We start from the raw sequence: 18,812 nt of genomic DNA, 5'->3' as shown, positions 1-18,812 counted from the left end.
TTCATTCACTCCTCAGTCACACTCGGTGGTGGTAAGCTACTTCTGTAACCACAGCTGCCCTGGGGCAGACTGACGGAAGCGTGGCTGCCAATCTGCGCCTACGGCCCCTCCGACCACCACCAATCACTCACACACATTCACACACAGGCAAAGGTGGGTGAAGTGTCTTGCCCAAGGACACAACGACAGTATGCACTCCAAGCGGGATTCGAACCGGCTACCTTCCAGTTGCCAGCCGAACACTTAGCCCATTGTGCCATCTGTCGTCCCAGTATAGTTGGGAGCTGCATAGAAACATAGAAAATAGGTGCAGGAGTAGGCCATTCGGCCCTTCTAGCCAGCACCGCCATTCAAGATGATCATGGCTGATCATCCACAATAATTCCCCCATTCGCCTTTTTCCCCACAGATTCACAACTCTGGGTGAAAAAGTTTCTCCTCATCTCCGTCCTAAATGGCCGACCCCTTATTCTTACCGACCCTCTCGACACCAACGCGACCGGTTTCCCTCACAGTTACAGCCTGCGGTGAAATTATCAACCAACAAACTCTGAAGAAAGGTCTCGGCCCAAAACGCCACCTATTCCTTTTCTCTAGAGATGCTGCCTGCCCCCCCTGAGTTACTCCAGCATTTTGTGTCTATCTTCGGTGGAAACCAGCATCTGCAGTTCCTTCCTACACAAACTCCCAACTTTGGACTGACAGCGAAAGAGAATCATTCGGAAAGAAATCTGAATTGTCCATTGGATTATCAAAAGCCTGACCTCAGGAACGATGGAGACTCCAAGCGCAGTCTCCCAGCTCGGGTGAAATGTCACCAGAAGGGGACGTGGTCTCAGCTTCTCTCCCCACGGATGCTGCCCGACCGCTGAGCATTGCAGCATTTACATATCCCTACAGTGAATCTGGTGGCCTCAGCACTGGGCCATCTCACTCATCCCTACAACCATCTCCCTCCTCCACGATGAAGGAAACAAGTCCGTGTACAAGTGGACCTTCACTGGTCTGGCCACACCTGGATATTTTAACAATCAGTATGAGTTCACAACTCTAATCACATTTCTTGCCAGAAGACCAAGTAAAATAACAATGTTTTCAACTTTATTCAAAAATAATTGTTTCCTCAGATGGAGACGTGTTCCTTATCTGTCCTCCTCCTCCCTTGACTGGTGTGTGGGTAAGGCCCATTGTCAGTGACGACCTTTGGCCCAGTGACCCTGTGGGATAGTGCTGACCTTCATGGAGATATATCGTGGACATTAGACGGACACTGGAGCGCCGGGCGCCGCTGGCTTCTCGTCCACCTCCACTGCCGCAGGCGTTGCCGAGTTTGTTGCCGGTGGTTTTCTCCTCATCAGGTGCTGCACCTGCTCCCAGGCCTCCTCCTGGTGCTCTGCTGATTGTTTCCACCTGAGGAACACACCTGGAAACACAAGCGCAGCCGTGACTGCCAGACACGTCTCAGAGCACAGGTGTGGGCCGCAGCAGTCCACAAACGTGGCCATGAACCTTCTGGAAGACAATCCCACCCGTCTCCTCCATCCAACCCCTCCCCTCATCCCAACTTGTGGAGGAAGGAACTGCAGATGCTGGTTTAAACCAAACATAAACGCAAAATGCTGGAGTAACTTAGCGGGACAGGCAGCATCTCTGGAGAGAAGGAATAGGTGACGTTTCGGGTCGAGACTTGTTCAGACTTCAGTCTTGACCTAAAATGTCACCCATTCCCTCTCTCCAGAGATGCTAGCTGTCCTGCTGAGTTACTCCAGCATTTTGTGTCTCCCATCAACATCCATCCAGCTCCCGACCCAGAAACGTCACCTATTGAGGTTTTGGTCATGACCCTTCCTCAAACAACTGGAAAAGCAGCAGCTCAGACTAGTTTGAATATTGAATTCTCCAGCACAGTAAGGCCCTTCCTGCTCACTCTCTCTTTGCCTGGACTCACCCCCACCCTGGAGTCTCAGGCCAATGGTCAGTTTATGCAGACCAGCACCAAAGAGTAACATCTTGTGAACAGAGACACCAGAGATCGCAGATGTTGGTATCTGGAGCTCAGAGTGCTGGAGGAACTCAGCGGGTCAAACAACATCTGTGGGGGGAATGGACAGTTAAGGATTTGTGTTGAGACCCTTCTTCAGTCTCCACAGATACTCCACAGATCTAGCATAATGTTCAGTGATATTGACTGGGGAATAAGTGTTTGAAGTAACGCCGTAGGATCCTTCACCGTATCTGAGAGGACGAGGAGGCCCCGGTGTAACATCTGGTCCCTGCTCTCTAGCTGTACACATCTGGCAACCTCTGCCGGCTCCAGCCACCTCTGTGCCCGTACCTACCGTGCCAAAGCTGCAGGCTCTGTGGTGCCACCGATGGCCAGATGGCCAAGCTGTTCGGTTCGTAGAGTGGGTTGAGATATTGTTCACGCTCTGACGGGCTGTTCAGCTTTGCCCATAAGGATATCGTCCGCTCCTTCACTTTCAGCATCAACCTGCCAACCACAAGGGAACAGTTAGTACTGGAGTGAGCGAGAGACTCCAGTCATCAACCCGACCAACGCTGGAGCTCAGGAAATTCCCGCCATGTCCCCACGTCCCACTTAAACTGCACCATTAAATAAACCCCAACAACTGATTTTATGTTGAATTGAAATATTTTCTTCCTAGTTTCTGCATCATGCTACAGGAAAGATGTTGTCAAGCTGGAAAGGTTGCAGAGAAGATTTACAATGATGATGCGAGAAGATTTACGGGGACTTGAGGTTCCGAGTTATCGGCAGAGGTTGAGTAGGCTGGGACTCTACTCCTTGGAGCGCAGGAGGATGAGGAGTGATCTTATTGAGGTGTATAAAATCATGAGAGGAATAGATCGGGTAGACGCACAGAGTCTCTTGCCCAGTAGGGGAATCGAAGACCAGAGGACATAGGTTTAAGGTGAAGGGGAAAAGATTTAATAGGAATCTGAGGGGTAACTTCTTCACACAAAGGGTGGTGGGTATATGGAACAAGCTGCCAGAGGAGGTAGTTGAGGCTGGGAATATCTCGACGTTTGAGAAATAGTTAGACAGGTACATGGATAGGACAGGTTTAGAGGGATTTGGGCCAAACGCAGGCAGGTGGGACTAGTGTAGATGGGACATGTTGGCCGGTGTGGGCAGGTTGGACTGAAGGGCCTGTTCCGTGCTGTATCACTCTGACTCTATCCCACTAAGCTCCCGATTTAAAAGCACTGGGTAGTGAAGAGTAAAATACAAAGTACTAGAGGAACTCAGTGGGTCAGGCAGCATCTGCAGAGGGAATGGACAGATAATGTTTCAGGTTGGGACCCTTCCTCACAGTGTAATACCAAAGATGTTTCGCTGTTTGAGAACTTCTTAGACCAACTCCGGAAATCAGAGTTCAGTAATCATAATCAATAGTGTAACAATATTTAAAAGTCTCTCACATGGACAGGTACATGGATAGGAAAGATTGATAGAAATATGGGCCATACGTGGGCAGGTGGGGCTAGTATAGATGGGACATGTTGGTCGGCATGGACATGTTGGGCCGAATGGCCTGTTTCCATGCTGTGCCACTCTACAACTCATCAGATCAAAGGGATGCAGGATCTTGCAAATGCTGTGCCGTTTATTATATCTAATCAATTCTTCACACGAGGGTCAAGGCGATAGTGGAGCTGCCTGTATGTTATTCTGGCCGTTTAACACATTCACTCCTCAATTTTAACATCAATATAAATTGATGAATCATGCAATTTCAACAATGGCTAGAATGCCACCCGCTGGCCAATCATTTCTTTATCTGTTTAAGAAAGAACTGCAGATGCTGGAAAAATCGAAGGTAGACGAAAATGCTGGAGGAACTCAGCGGGTGAGGCAGCGTCTATGGAGCGAAGGAATAGGTGACGTTTCGGGTCAAGACTCTTCTTCTGTAATGAGATGGGGGGGGGGAGGAGGGTGAAGTATGGAGAGGTCAGCAAAAGGTGAGGAACTGACCAAGCCCCAGGGTCTGGTGTAACCGTGGGAACTCTGTGTGTCGTGGCCACAGGGCAGAGGGTGAGGGGACCACAGATGTCCACGACCTGGCCTCCATTGGGCTTGGTGGACATGGACGTCCCATTCAGAGGGTGACCACTAGATGGCAGCACGTCCCACAGTGGAGATACGTGTGTCTATCCCAGCATGTGTGGCCCACGCGAGGGCCCCGGTACACGTTACATGGTACATGGTACATGGTACACGAACCCCGGTACACGTTACACGGTATGCAGTTGTACAGGGTCTTGGTGAGACCACACCTGAAGTATTGTGTACAGTTTTGGTCTCCTAATCTGAGGAAGGACATTCTTGCCATAGAGGTAGTACAGAGAAGGTTCACCAGACTGATTCCTGTGATGGCAGGACTTTCATATGAAGAAAGACTGCATAGACTCGGCTTGTACTCGCTAGAATTTAGAAGATTGAGGGGGGATCTTATAGAAACGTACTAAATTCTTAAGGGGTTGGACAGGCTAGATGCAGGAAGATTGTTCCCGATGTTGGCGAAGTCCAGGACAAGAGGTCACAGTTTAAGGATAAGGGGGAAATCTTTTAGGACCGAGATGAGAAAATCATTTTTTACACAGAGAGTGGTGAATCTGTGGAATTCTCTGCCACAGAAGGTAGTTGAGGCCAGTTCATTGGCTATATTTAAGAGGGAGTTAGATGTGGCCCTTGTGGCTAAAGGGATCAGGGGGTATGGAGAGAAGGTAGGTACAGGATACTGAGTTGGATGATCAGCCAAGATCATATTGAATGGCGGTACAGGCTCGAAGGGCCGAATGGCCTCTACTCCTGCACCTATTTTCTATGTTTCTATGTTTACACAGTACACGGTCCCCACCTTTGTGCGGGGTCGTTGCCCAGGAAGGTGCCACAACACGAGGCGTACGCGTGCTGGAAGAGGGTGACCAGGAAGTGCGGCTGGAACTGGAAACATCGCGGGAACTGGCGGCAAATCTGCCAACATCCGTCCAGGAAGAGCAGGAAGACGGGCGACTCGGCGCCGGGCCGGGCGTGGGAGTAGGCGGAGGCGGCACAGCGGGCAGAGAACGGGTGGCCAGCCTGGGGGGGGGGGGAGAGACAGGTACGCCACGTGCACTCCACCCTCACACCGCCCCACCCCAACCCCCCATCCCCACCCCCACCCCCACCCCCACCGCCATCCCCATCCCCAACCCCCACGCCATCCCCATCCCACCCCACCCCACGCCGCCCCCACCCCCCCACCCCCCAACCCCCAATGCCAGCCCACCCCAACCCCCCCACCCCCACCCAACGCCACCCCCATCCCAACCCCCACCCCACCGCCACCCCCTCCCAACCCCACCCCATCCCCATCCCCACCCCCAACCCCCCCCCATCCCCTCCCCACCCCCAACCCCCACCGCCATCCCACTCCCCCCCCCATCCCCACCCCACCCCCCCCCGCCCCGTGGTCCCCGCGGTCGGTCGCCACCAACATACCTGCAGCCACTCCCGCTCGAGCAGCGACTGGAAGCCCAGCACCGTCCGGCAGTCCGGGTCCAGGATGACCTGGGCCAATGAGGTGACCTGTAGAGTGGCGTCCCTGCCCTCTGACCCCTGGACCAGCACCGACCCCTCCTCCCTGCACACACAGCACCTATCACTACAGCACCCATCACTACAGCACCCATCACTACAGCACCCATCACTACAGCACCCATCACTACAGCACCCATCACTACAGCACCCATCACTACAGCACCCATCACTACAGCACCCATCTTCACCCAGCACCTCCCGTGCCCGCAGCGTACCCCACCTATCCACACACTGCATGGAGGGAAGGGGACGGTGCTGAGCCCCCTGCACCCCCTCTCCCCTGCACCCCCTCTCCCCTGTGCCCCCTCTCTCCCCTGCACCCTGTCTCCCCTGCACCCTCTGTCTCCCCTGCACCCACTCTCTCCCCTGCACCCCCTCTCTACCCTGCACCCTCTATTCCCCCTGCACCCCCCCTCTCCCCTGCACCCCCTCTCCCCCCCAGCGTACACGCAGCGTACCCCACCTGTCCACACACTGTGCCACCAGGCAGGCGGTGGTGAGCAGGGTCTTGACATGCTCCAGCCAGCGACACGCCTCCAGTTTGCTGAGCCAGCGGTCCACACTGGTGGACGGGTCATTACAGGCATCGAGCAGCTTCACCAGGCTCTCCTGCAGCCCCCGCCCCCTGCACAACAACATTACAGTGAGATACAGCACGGAAACAGGCCCTTCTACACCGCGACCACCCCACCCCCACCGGCAATCACCACCCACACTGGCAGCACCCTCACACACACTGGCAGCACCCTCGCACACACTGGGGACCATATACAATTTTACTGCATCCAGAGAAACCTCCTCTAGTCTCTCCCCCCAAAACTGTACCTGCACTTCCTGCAGTGACCAGATCCCGAGTTTCCCCACCATCCTCCCCCCCTCTTGCCCCCCTCACCTCTCCATGGGTCTGTGCAGCTTTCTCCAGTTGAGGTCGTGTGCTTTGTTCTCCATGCCTCCGCCCCTGACCCTGGCCTGTAGAGAGCGGGTGTCGATGATGAACCCCACTTCCCCGGGCCGGAGGGCAGCAGCCAGCACCCCCTCATCTTCCACGCACCTCCTCCCATTCACACCCGTCAGTGGCTGGCTGCTCCTGAGAATCACCTGCAGGACAGAGGCTGGGGTCAGACCATCACCGCACATCCCACACACCCCCCCAACCCCACCCCCCACACCCCCCCCACACCCCACCCCCCCCACACCCCACCCCCCACACACCTCCCACACACCCCATAACCCCCACACACCCCCCCAACCCCACCCCCCACACACACCCCCAACCCCAACCCCCCCCCCACACACACACACACCCAACCCCACACCCCCACCCCAACCCCCACACACACCCCCACACCACATACCCCCCACACTCACCACAACCCCCACAACCCCACCCCCCCCCCCACACCCCAACCCCACCCCCCCCCACACCCCCCCCCCCCCCCCCCACCCCCCCCACACAACCCCCCCAACCCCACCCCCCACACAGCCCCACCCCACAACCCCCCAAACCCCACTCCCAAGCCCAACGTGGTCACAGGGGGAACGTGCAAACTCCACACAGACAGCATCCGAGGTGAGGATTGAACCTGGGTCTGTGGAGCTGTGCGGCGGTGGTTGTACAGACTGCCCCACACCACACTTGCCTGGCGCTGCTGGGTTTGGCATGATGTGGGTGGGGGGTGGGGGGGGGGGTCTCACCATGCGGGTCCTCTGGTGCCAGTAACACAGCACCGGGAAACGGCCACCGTGCCTAAACGTGGCGGCAATCCTCAACACGGCATCGTCGCTGGTCCTGGGGACGATCAAGGCAATGGGGTAGCTCGTGCACACACTGAAGTCCTTGTTCACGTAACTGAGCCTCCATCTGTCCGTCTATACGAGGAAAGAAATGACAGCTAATTAAATACCAAACAGCAAATGAGTTTGTATTCTGGGCCAGCCCCACCTCCCCGCATCATGCCCCTATCCCTACAAACCCTTCCTGTCCATATACCTGTCCAAACGCCTTGCAATTGTACCCGCTTCTATAGCTACCTCTGGCAGCTCGTTCCACATATGGACCACCCTCTGAGTGAAAAAGTTACCCCTGTAGTCCCTCTCCAATCTCTCCCCTCTCACCTTAATCCCATGCCCTCTAGTTTTAGAATCCTCTACCCTAGTCTCATTTGCCTGCGTTGCCCAACAGACATCTAAACCCTTCCAGTCCGTATATCTGCTCAAATATCTTGCAAATTCTTATTTCGTTCAAGTCTACTCCACCATTCAATCATGGCTGATCTATCTCTCCCTCTCAACCTCATTCTGCTGCCTTCTCCCCATAACCTCTGACACACATACTAATCAAAAATCTATTTATCTCTGCCATAAAAATTACCCATTGACTTGGCCTCCACAGCCGTCTGTGGCAATGAATTCCACAGATTCACCACCCTCTGACTAAAGAAATTCCTCCTCATCTCCTTTCTAAAGGAAGGGCCTTTAATTCTGAGGCTGTGCCCTCTGGTCCTAGACTCTCCCACTAGTGGAAACATCCTCTCCACATCCACTCTATCCAAGCCAGTTTCACATTTCTCCCTTGTCCTGCAGAGGTGTGGGTATGTGGAGGTGTGGGTGTGAGTGGAGGCGTGGGTGTGAGTGGAGGCATGGGTGTGAGTGGAGGTGTGGGTATGTGGAGGCGTGGGTATGAGTGGAGGCGTGGGTATGTGGAGACGTGGGTATGAGTGGAGGCGTGGGTATGTGGAGGTGTGGGTATGTGGAGGCGTGGGTATGTGGAGGCGTGGGTATGTGGAGGCGTGGGTATGAGTGGAGGTGTGGGTATGTGGAGGCGTGGGTATGAGTGGAGGTGTGGGTATGTGGGGAGGTGTGGGTATGTGGAGGCGTGGGTATGAGTGGAGGCGTGGGTATGTGGAGACGTGGGTATGTGGAGGCGTGGGTATGTGGAGGCGTGGGTATGAGTGGAGGCGTGGATAGGTGGGTTTGTTTGGAGGTTGAGTGATAGACTAACGTGGGCAGAGAGTTGGGTGTAGTGGTCCTCAGGGCTGCACAGGTCCCAGCCTTCCTGCAGTCGCAGCAGCTTTGGTCGGTAGAAGAAAGGGTAGGTGTGGGCGATGGACTCCAGTGACAGCAGAGCCTGCAATACAAACCACAACACAAGGCTCTTTAGTTTAGTTTAGAGCTACAGCATGGAAACAGGCCCTTCGGCCCAGCGAGTCCGCATCGACCAGCGATCCCCGTATACCAGCTCTATCCTGCACACTTTGGCCAATCTACAATTATACCAAACCTGTACGTCTATGGGATACACTTGTGGCAAAGAAGCCCCCCCAAACCTGCACCAGGGACACAAGCGGTTACACATCGAGGGACAGGGGGAGCAGTGAGATGAGGTGCAGTTGAGGATGTATCTTGCATTGTGTTAGACTTCTGCCTCCACATCCTTCCTGTAATGGGCCAATGTGCACAATCTTTCCTCCCAGCAGTCCCCACCCCAACCCTGCCATCTCCTGTGAAGCGGAACTCAGAGAAAGTCTTCAACAACTTCTTTCCCAACTACCTCTGCACATAGAACATGCACGTTGGCTGCCCACCCACCTACCTCCTTCACCATTGGCTCTCTGCCTTGGAACAATGATTCCTAAATCATCTTTGGAAAATCATCTCATTTATTCTACTTACTTTTCAGAAGTGTATTCCCTGTGTCTGCCAGCCCCTGGGATCTGTTCTCTGTGTTCTAGTTTTGTTTAGAGATACAGCACGGAAACAGGCCCTTTGGCCCACCGAGTCCGCGCCAACCAGCGATCCCCGCACACTGATACAATCCTACACACCCTAGGGACAATTTGCTTTTACAAGCCAATTAACCTACAAACCTGCACGTCTTTGGAGTGTGGGAGGAAACCCACGCGATCACGGGGTGAACGTACAAACTCTGTACAGACAGCGCCCGTAGTCGAGTCTCCGGTGCTGCAAGCGCTGTCAGGCAGCAAACCTACCGCTGCGGCACTGTGACCGGCCGCCAATTATGGGGCCCAGTTGTGATAATGAATAACAGGAAGGATGGGTGTTACAAGCAGCACGTTAATAATGCTAGACCCTTGGAACCAGGAACTGGCGACAGAGATACACAGTTCCCTGTGGCAGCTTTGTCAGCCCAGAGTGTGTGGAAGGGAGAGGGAACTATGTGTCAGCACATGGAAAATAGGTGCAGGAGGAGGCCATTCGGCCCTTCGGGCCAGCACCGCACATCTCCGCCTGGATCCCTCCACTACTGTGAGAAATGCAGTGACCAGATCCCGAGTCTCCCCACCCCACCCCAACCTCTCCCATCCCCGCCTCCCCCCCCGTGTGTGGGGTGGGGGTTGGGGTTGCAATGACTGTAGGACCTGAGCATCCATTCAACATTGAATACCTCAATAGAACTGGCAATGTTCAGGCACTCATCCATTCCAGGTATCTCCAGGTGCCAGATGCAGAAGTCTTTACATTTGATAGTGATCGTCCCTATAGACCCTGTAAATCTGGAGAAGAGAAGACATTGAGAAGATGGGGAATGCAGACAATGGCCACAAATTCTTCACATTGTCAGATATAAGCACTGTCATAAGATGTCAGCTCTGAACTACAATAGACTATTAATATTATTATTTTGCACTATTATTGTTTGTTTTTGGAGTGAGTGTGTGTATATATATATAAATGTATATATAAATCTATGTGAGTATGTGTATGTACAAACTTTTATTTTTCTCTCACGTTTGTCATATTGTATTATGTTTACATATTCTGTAGTGCTGCTGCAAGTAAGAATGTCATTGTTCTATCTGGGACACGTGACAATAAAACACTATTGACTCCTGATATAGAAACATAAACAATTCTAAGTTTGAATTCTGTGACGCACAAAGTTCAGCTTTTTCGAGACATTTAATGCTTAGAAGGAAATACAGTCTATTGCTTGTAACATTAAAAGCTCCGAGACGATGAACAGATTATAAAATTGGTTCCAGCTCGTCCCTCTCCTCACCCTCCAGCATTAAACACAACAGTCACAGGAACACGCGGACATCTCAGGCAGACGAGGGCTGAAGCAGTTTCACGAAGCGTGATGCTCGACATTAGCTACAGTTTAGTGAAGACAGACACAGAGTGAGTGCTGGAGTAACTCAGCGGGTCAGGCAGCATCTGTGGAGAACATGGATAGGTGACGTTTCACAGAGTGCTGGAGTAACTCAGTGGGTGCAGCAGCATCTATGGCGCTAAGGAAATAGGCAACGTTTTGGGTCGAAACCCATAAGGGTTTCGGCCCGAAACGTTGCCTATTTCCAGAAGGATTTCGGCCCAAAACGTTGCCTATTTCCTTCGCTCCATAGATGCTGCTGCACCATAACTCAGTGGGTCAGGCAGCATCTGTGGAGAACATGGATATGTGACGTTTCACAGAGTGCTGGAGTAACTCAGCGGGTCAGGCAGCATCTGTGGAGAACATGGATAGGTGACGTTTCATAGAGTGCTGGAGTAACTCAGCGGGTCAGGCAGCATCTGTGGAGAACATGGATAGGTGACGTTTCGGGTCGAGACTGTTCTTCAGGAGTCTGGTGTTGAAGATGGTGAATCCACAACATGAGATTTGATGTAATGAAGATGAAATGATTGGATGGTATGAGCTTCCACAGAGGGGGTTCATCTTACTGGCTTGGTGTTTACAAATTCATTACATGGGGGATTTTGAGTGATGTATGTAATGACAACATAGAGATTGCAAGGTGACATTGAAGCGACAGGCTGGGCACTAACGCCAAGTTTCAGGCACCGTGCAGGAACCAAGGCCAGGAGCCCGTGGATGAGGAGGGAGATGGAGGATGTGCTGGGCCCCCGTCACCTGGATGTTCCCTTCCTCAACACCAGCCCCACAAACCCAAATTCACAGCAAGCACTCTGGAATTCACTGCCACAGACGGCGGTGGAGGCCAAGTCAATGGGTAGTTTTTAAGGCGAGATTGACATATTCTTGATTAGTACGTGTGTCAGGGGTTATGGGGAGAAGGCAGGAAAATGGGGTCAAGAGGGAGAGATAGATCAGCCATGATTGAATGGCGGAGTAGACTTGATGTGCCGAATGCCCTAATTCTGCTCCTAGAACCTATGACCTAATGGGAGCGATGGACGATGGAAGGATCTCATTCAATGACAGCAGGGGCTACAGGGCCGAATGGTCCCTGTTACAGTGGTCTACACAGTCCAGTCACAGCTGACCACAGATAGGAAGAAGCACAGACAATGTTTGGCAACGTCACTCCAGTAGAGGCTGGGACAATTCTTCAACCAAGCTGTGCAGAGTGGGGGCGAGTTGGACAACTGGGGAACAGTCAGGGCCAGGGCAGCGAGAGTGGATGCAACGGACAGACTCCAGTCTGTAGAAACCTCCTCCGCCCATGCCCTCCACAGACGCTGCCTGACCCATCTAATTCCTCCAGCACTTTGTGAAGGAAGGAACTGCAGGTGCTGGTTTACACCAAAGACACACAGAGTGCTGGAGTAACTCAGCGGGTCAGGCAGCATCTGTGGAGAAAAGGAATAGGTGACGTTTCAGGTCGAGACCCTTCTTCAGACTGGCTGATGAACCAGTCTGACCAGTCTGATGAAGGGTCTGGACCAGAAATGCCACCCATTCCTTTTCTCCACAGATACTGCCTGACCCGCTGAGTTACTCCAGCACTTGGTATCTTATCTTCCTCCAGTACTTTGTGTTTTGTTCCAGATTCCAGAATCTGCAGTTCCTCATGTGTCCAAAGCTTTGGTAGTGTCCAGTTGTCCAAGGGGAGGGAGTGCAGGCTTGGAGCAAAGCTTGAGACCAGGCAGTGATGCAAGAGCAGACCTGTCCCCGACGGCTCAGTTACTCACTCGGTGTTTGGATATCGGCACAGGTTCTCAACGCTGGTTAAAAACAAATGGAGACAGAGAGGCGGCTCTGGGTTAGTGTGGGGTCACAGAGCGACGTTCAACACACGCCGCGCCTCCCGCACGGGTATGTCACAACGTCAAAGTGATTACTGGAGGTTAGACACAAATCATCATCCACAGTTAGTGTCAGGCGTTTAGGAAACCCTGGGATGTTACAGCGGGGACATGTGTTAGAGAGTTGGGACAGGCGGGGGGGCAACGGTGACATCCTGGGCTGGGGGGGGGGGGGGTGAGGAAGGGTGGGGGGGGGGGGAGTGGAGTGGGTGGGGGAGCAGAGGGGAGGGGCAGCATTGAAGACAAATCCTCGGGGATGTCAATCCGGGCATCTGGGGTGGGGTGGTGAGAGTGTGGTTATTTGGTGTTGGGAGGGGCAGTGGTGGGGAGGGGGAGGGGAGGGAGGGTAGAGGGTGCCTGGAGGAGTGGGGGTGGGGGTGGGGGGGGGGGCGGTGGGGGGGGGGGGGGGGGGTCAGTGTGAGGGTCCCGGGCGGAAGTAACTGTCACTGACACACGGGACCTGTTAAAGAATAACAAATATTGTCAACACTGCTTCACAACTTAAAACTTAATCACTAAAATCATTTGAAAGCAACAAAACGCATGGAAATAAAATCTCCCAATGACCTAATTCTGCTCCTGTCTTCTGACCTTATGAATAGCATCTTCCACATTGTATCACACTAACGAACAGCCCTCCCATAAGTTCAAGGGTAGTCCCCACCTCCACTGGGCAAATATCTCTCACCCCTTCCTATCCATATATCTGTCCTAATGTCAAACTTTCTGAAGCTTCCTTTGGCAGCTTGTTGCAGATAAAGACCAGCCTCTGGGTGAAGAGGAATCTGTAACTGTAACACTATAACGCTGTAACACCATATCCCGCACTGTGGTGTTTTTATCGTTGCCCTCCCTTGTGTACTTGTGTGTACATGGTTTCAATGGAGAGCAGCAAACACTGTATATGGGTACAAACGGCGATAATAATCCAACACACACGTATCTCAGGAGATGGTGCATTGGCAAATATTGTTCACAAGTTCACGTTATAAGAGCAGAATTAGGCCATTCGGCCCATCCAGCACTCCACCATTCAATCGTGCCTGATCTCTGCCTCCTAATCCAATTTTCCTACCTTCTCCCCATAACCATTGACACCCGTTCTAATCAAGAATCTATCTATCTCTGCCCTAAAAATATCCACTGACTTGGCCTCCACGGCCCCTGTGGCAATGAGTTCCACAGATTAACTACCCTCTGACTAAAGAAGTTCCTCCTCACCTCCTTTCTAAAAGAGCGCCCTTTTATTCTGAGGCTGTGACCTCTGGTCCTAGACTCTCCCACCAGTGGAAACATCCTTTCCACATCCACTCTACCCAGGCCTTTCACTCTTCTGTAAGTTTCAATGTACATTAATATTTTGCACGAAATGCGGATGGTGGTGAGGGCTTGCGTCACTTTAACTGAGTGACCGGGGAAATGTGAGAGTGTTTCAGTTCCCCCACAGGCACTTGGTGATCTGCTGAAATAGGAAGTGCCAGTCACAGGGACTGTCAACAAATGGTCGCAACACTGACAAACCAGCAACTCTTCCACATCCTGTACCGGGTCTGCAGAGAGAAAGAAGAAAGATCATGGGAGGAATAGACCGAGTAGATGCACAAAGTCTCTTGCCCAGAGTAGGGAAATCGAGGACCAGAGGATATAGGTTCAAGGTGAAGGGGAAAAGATTTTATAGGATTCCGAGGGGTATGGAACAAGCTGCCAGAGGAGGTAGTTGAGGCTGGGACTATCCCAACGTTTAAGAAACAGTTGGACAGGTACATGGATAGAACAGGCTTGGAGGGATATGGATCAAGCGCAGGTAAGTGGGACTTGTGTAGCTGGGACATGTTGGCCGGTGTGGGCGAGTTGGCTGAAGGGCCTGTTTCTGTGCTGAATGACTCTGACCCTAACTGGGAGAGTCCAGAACCAGAGGCCTCAGAATAAAAGGATGTGCTTTCAGAAAGGAGGTGAGGAATTTCTTTAGTTAGAGGGTGGTGAATTTGTGGAATTCATCGCCACAGACGGCTGTGGAGGCCAAGTCATTTGGAAAATTTTAAGAGGAGATTGACAGATTGATACGTGTGTCAGGGGTTCTGGGGAGAAGGCAGGAGAATGGGGTTAGGACGGAGAGATAGATCAGCCACGATTGAATGGTGGAGTAGACTTGATGGGCCGAATGGCCTAATTCTGTTCTCATGACCTATGAACTCCTCATCGCCTTGTGGACAATCTCACCTTTCACCTTTAACACATTCAGTGTTTCTGCTTCTAACGACTTGCGAGAAACAGAGAGAGGAAGTTTCAAATCCTTCTGACCCTGAGAGTAAACACGTTGCCTGCCTCTGTCTAACACGGGATTAACCAGCGCTCTCTCCACTCCCTCCCCGACAGCCAGGGCCCCTGCTCTTACACGCTCCAAGCTGCACAGATGAGGAATGTGGAAGGGGGGTTATGTGAAGTCAGAGCGTTTCCTGAAGCTACTCCAGCGAGGCCGCTCCTCGCCAGCTCGGCCTGAGCTCCCGGGGAGAGGGCACTGAGCAGAAATAGGACAAAGCCCGAAGATGCACACAGAGTGCTGGAGTATCTCAGCGGGTCAGGCAGCATCTGTGGAGAACGTGGATAGGTGACGTTTCACAGAGTGCTGGAGTAACTCAGCGGGTCAGGCAGCATCTGTGGAGAACGTGGATAGGTGACGTTTCACACAGTGCTGGAGTAACTCAGCGGGTCAGGCAGCATCTGTGGAGAACATGGATAGGTGACGTTTCACAGAGTGCTGGAGTAACTCAGCGGGTCAGGCAGCATCTGTGGAGAACATGGATAGGTGACGTTTCACAGAGTGCTGGAGTATCTCAGCGGGTCAGGCAGCATCTGTGGAGAACATGGATAGGTGACGTTTCACAGAGTGCTGGAGTATCTCAGCGGGTCAGGCAGCATCTGTGGAGAACATGGATAGGTGACGTTTCGGGTTGAGGCCCATCGTCTGTCCATGGCCTGATAGCGCAGCGGTAGAGTTGCTGCCTCACAGCGCCAGAGACCCGGGTTAAATCCTGACCGCGGGTGCTGTCTATACGGAGTTTGTACGTTTTCCCCGCGACCGGCGTGGGTTTTCTCCAGACGCTCCGGTTTTCTCCCACATCACAAAGACGTACCGGTTTTTTTGTAAGCCGTCGCCCCACCGGGTTCGCATCGACCAGCGATCCCCGTACACTAACACTCTCCTACACACACTAGGGGCAATTTTACATTTTATACCAAGCCAATTAACCGACAAACCTGTTCGTCTTTGGTGGAAACCGGAGCACCCGGAGAAAACCCACGCAGGCCATAGGAGAAAGTACAAACTCCGTGCAAACAGGATTGAACACGGGTCTCTGGCGCTGTGAGGCAGCAACGTTATCGCTGCGCCACCGTGCCGCCTACACCGGCAGTAATACGGTAAATCACTGAGTACTCATCTGTTCAGGTAAGGACAAGAGATTACAAGTTTACAAGTCCGGTGCATAAACGGTTAAACAACTGTGATGTTTGCAAAGCGGGTCCAGGAAGCGAGAGATTATGTATTTCCTCTCCACTGACAATGTCAGATAACTGGCGATGCTGCCTGCCCCATCTTTGTCTCAACTTTAGTTCTGAAAGGAGGCTCACATGTTCACAAGTTATAGGAGTAGAATTAGGCCATTTGGCCCATCGAGTCTACTAGCCATTCAATCATGGCTGAAGGTAGACACAAAATGCTGGAGTAACTCAGCGGGACAGGCAACGTCTCTGGGGAGAAGGAATGGGTTAGATGCTGCCTGTCCTGCTGAGTTACTCCAGCATTTTGCGTCTGCAATCATGGCTGATCTCTGCCTCCTAGCCCCATTCTCCTGCCTTCTCCCCATAACCCCTGACACCCGCTACAATCAAGAATGTGTCTATCTCTGCCTTAAAAATGTCCATTGACGTGGCCTCCACAGCCCTCTGTGGCGATGAGTTCCACAGATTAACTACCCTCTGACTAAACATGTTCCTCCTCACCTCCTTTCTAAAAGAGCATCCTTTAACTGAGGTGGTGGGCCCGCTGTAACTTGGGTTGTCGGTCAGTAGGCCGCGATGGGTTGCAGCATGTGAGACTTTCTGAGGGTTTTACTTTGGGAGAAGTTTGTAACGGACTCACTAACCTCTTGTCGATGGCATCGATGTTTCTGATCAGAAGCCAAAGCTCCTCGGTGTGGCCGGCGCGGGATGACAGCAGTAGATGGTGGCTACTGACACACAGAGTTCCCTTCACCGGGCCCGCCAGCGGCCGCCGTAGTATCACCCCGTCAACTCTCCACGTCTTGATCAGCTCCGCGAACTCCATGTGTGCGCTAACCGGGCGTTGTCCGGGCACTAACCGGTCGTTCACCGGGCACTGATCGGGCGCTGAGCCGGCGCTGAGCCGGCGCTAACCGGGCGTTGTCCGGGCGCTGACCGGGCGTAAACCGGGCACTGACCGGGCACTGAAGCGGCGTAAACCGGGCGCTAACCGGGCACGCCCCAGTCCGGGCTCCGAGCTCCGCCCCGGCGACGTAACACTGCTGCCCGTGACATCAATTAGCGTCAGAGAGCCGGCACAGAAAGACAACACTGCCCCGCTCCTCTCCGCCCACGCCCGGACACAACAGCGCCTGCTGCACGGCAGAGGCAAGCAAGGCTTGCAGAGAACATCTGGCTGGGCAGATACACAACGTGCTGGAGGAACACAGCGGCACAGGCAGCGTCTGTGGGGAACGGACAGACTCACGCGGGCAGAAAGCTGGAAAAGAAGAGTGTAGGCGGGATAAAGCCTGGCCGGTGATAGGTGGATACTGGCGAGAGAAGGCGAGGGTGAAGAGAGAGTTTCCAGTTTGAGGAAGGTCCCGACCCGAAACATCGTCTGTCCATCCCCTCACAGATGCTGCCCGACCCGATGTGTTCCTCCAGCACTTTGACCAGCTTCTAAAGTTCCATATGTCTATCTTTCACCCCACAGATGCTGCCCGACCTGCTGAGTGTTTCAGTGTTTTTTATTTTATTTTACAGTTCCAGCATCTACAGGTTCATACATTTACATTTCAATGTATTTTATTGACTATACGGTCTGTGGCGATGTGCTGGCCAGGATGGGAAAGGTGAATAGTTTGTGAATAGAGTGTTTGTGAATAGTTAAATGATTCACATACACTCATATTGGACAGCACGGGATATGGGCCAAATGCAGGCAAATGGGACAACCAGTGTGCATGAAGAAGTTGGGCCGAACGGCCTGTTTCCGTGCTCCACAGCTCCATATGAGCCTGAAAACCGTGAGCTCCGGGTTCAGGAACAGCTTCTTCCCAATAAACCATCAGGCTCTTGAACACTGCACAACACTGACCTCAACGACTGTGATCTAACACGGACTGTGTCTGTCGTTGCTCTACAGACTTCAATGTTACATTATTATGGGTATCTAGTTATTTTAGGTATTAATTTATTGCTTCGTTGATTAATATATATATTTATTTCAGAGTTCTGGCAATTCCAGGCCTGTAAAGTTGCAGGAAGAACCTCACTGTTGCCGGTACTTGCGACACGTGGCTAGCTCTCAACAAAAGCTTTTTACTGTACCTCGATATACGAGACAATAAACTAAATTGTAAACTGGCACACTTGACTACGGGTGCTGTCTGTACGGAGTTTGCACGCTCTCCCCGTGACCGCGTGGGTTTTCTCCGAGATCTTCGGTCTCCTCCCACACTCCAAAGACGTGCAGGTTTGTAGGTTAATTGGTTTGGTATAAATGTACAAAAATGTCCCTAGTGTGTGTAGGGTAGTGTTAGTGTGCGGGGATCGCTGGACTCGGTGGGCCGAAGGGCCTGTTTCCGCGATGTATCTCTAAACTAAACTAAACGAAACTAAAACGGAACTCTCTTGTCACTTTGCCAGTGATGTTGCTGTGGCCCAGGGCCCAACAGAGGGAGATTGATTACAATTGTCATGTATTCCGTGGGCGACGCTGAAACCTTTGGACCAGAGTTTTCCGTTCAGCAAACATGCCCTTGAGACCAACAGAATCAGAAGCAGAGTGGGTTTCAAACGTTAACTTATTTGTGAGCCACACCCATATTTTCAAAAATATTCCTCACTGTGGAATCTTTAACAACTTTTCAGTTTCATAAACTATGTTTCATAACCTCAAGCACATTTACTGATTGTAGTAGAGTGGGGA

The 18,812-nt window shown here is 52.5% G+C and overlaps 1 protein-coding gene across 2 annotated transcripts; it reads right to left on the bottom strand.

The window, feature by feature from the left end:
• Positions 1–797: 797 nt before the first annotated feature.
• Positions 798–17,212, bottom strand: LOC116988272 (myotubularin-related protein 9-like). 2 transcript variants are annotated; one of them, XM_033044822.1, is made up of 11 exons: positions 16,762–17,212; positions 12,503–12,535; positions 10,011–10,119; positions 8,607–8,732; positions 7,301–7,474; positions 6,498–6,703; positions 6,069–6,230; positions 5,507–5,648; positions 4,884–5,104; positions 2,340–2,491; positions 798–1,423 (listed from the first exon to the last, which is right to left on the bottom strand). In XM_033044822.1, exons 1-11 carry the CDS (start codon positions 16,941–16,943, stop codon positions 1,260–1,262), a joined length of 1,671 nt encoding a protein of 556 aa, XP_032900713.1. In that variant the 5' UTR covers positions 16,944–17,212; the 3' UTR covers positions 798–1,259. The 2 variants fall into 2 exon arrangements, with proteins under 2 accessions (XP_032900713.1, XP_032900714.1); XM_033044823.1 differs by lacking the exon at positions 12,503–12,535 and having other exon boundaries at positions 16,762–17,210.
• Between the last annotated feature and the right edge of the window lie 1,600 nt (positions 17,213–18,812).

This window comes from Amblyraja radiata, chromosome 27 (assembly GCF_010909765.2).
Source record: "Amblyraja radiata isolate CabotCenter1 chromosome 27, sAmbRad1.1.pri, whole genome shotgun sequence".
In the NCBI taxonomy this organism is placed as follows: domain Eukaryota; kingdom Metazoa; phylum Chordata; class Chondrichthyes; order Rajiformes; family Rajidae; genus Amblyraja; species Amblyraja radiata.
Note: the sequence above shows the minus strand (reverse complement) of the source record. Positions and strands in the feature narration are given on the sequence as shown.

Bases quoted from the DNA above. Each gene is read 5' to 3' on its own strand.
- LOC116988272 (XM_033044822.1), bottom strand. From the start codon at position 16,943: ATGGAGTTCGCGGAGCTGATCAAGACGTGGAGAGTTGACGGGGTGATA. The intron at 12,536-16,761 runs GTTAGTGAGTCC...GTTTTTAACCAG, and splicing joins ATCGATGCCATCGACAAGAG to CGTTGAGAACCTGTGCCGAT. The intron at 6,231-6,497 runs GTGAGGGGGGCA...GTTGTTGTGCAG, and splicing joins CTGCACAGACCCATGGAGAG to GGGGCGGGGGCTGCAGGAGA.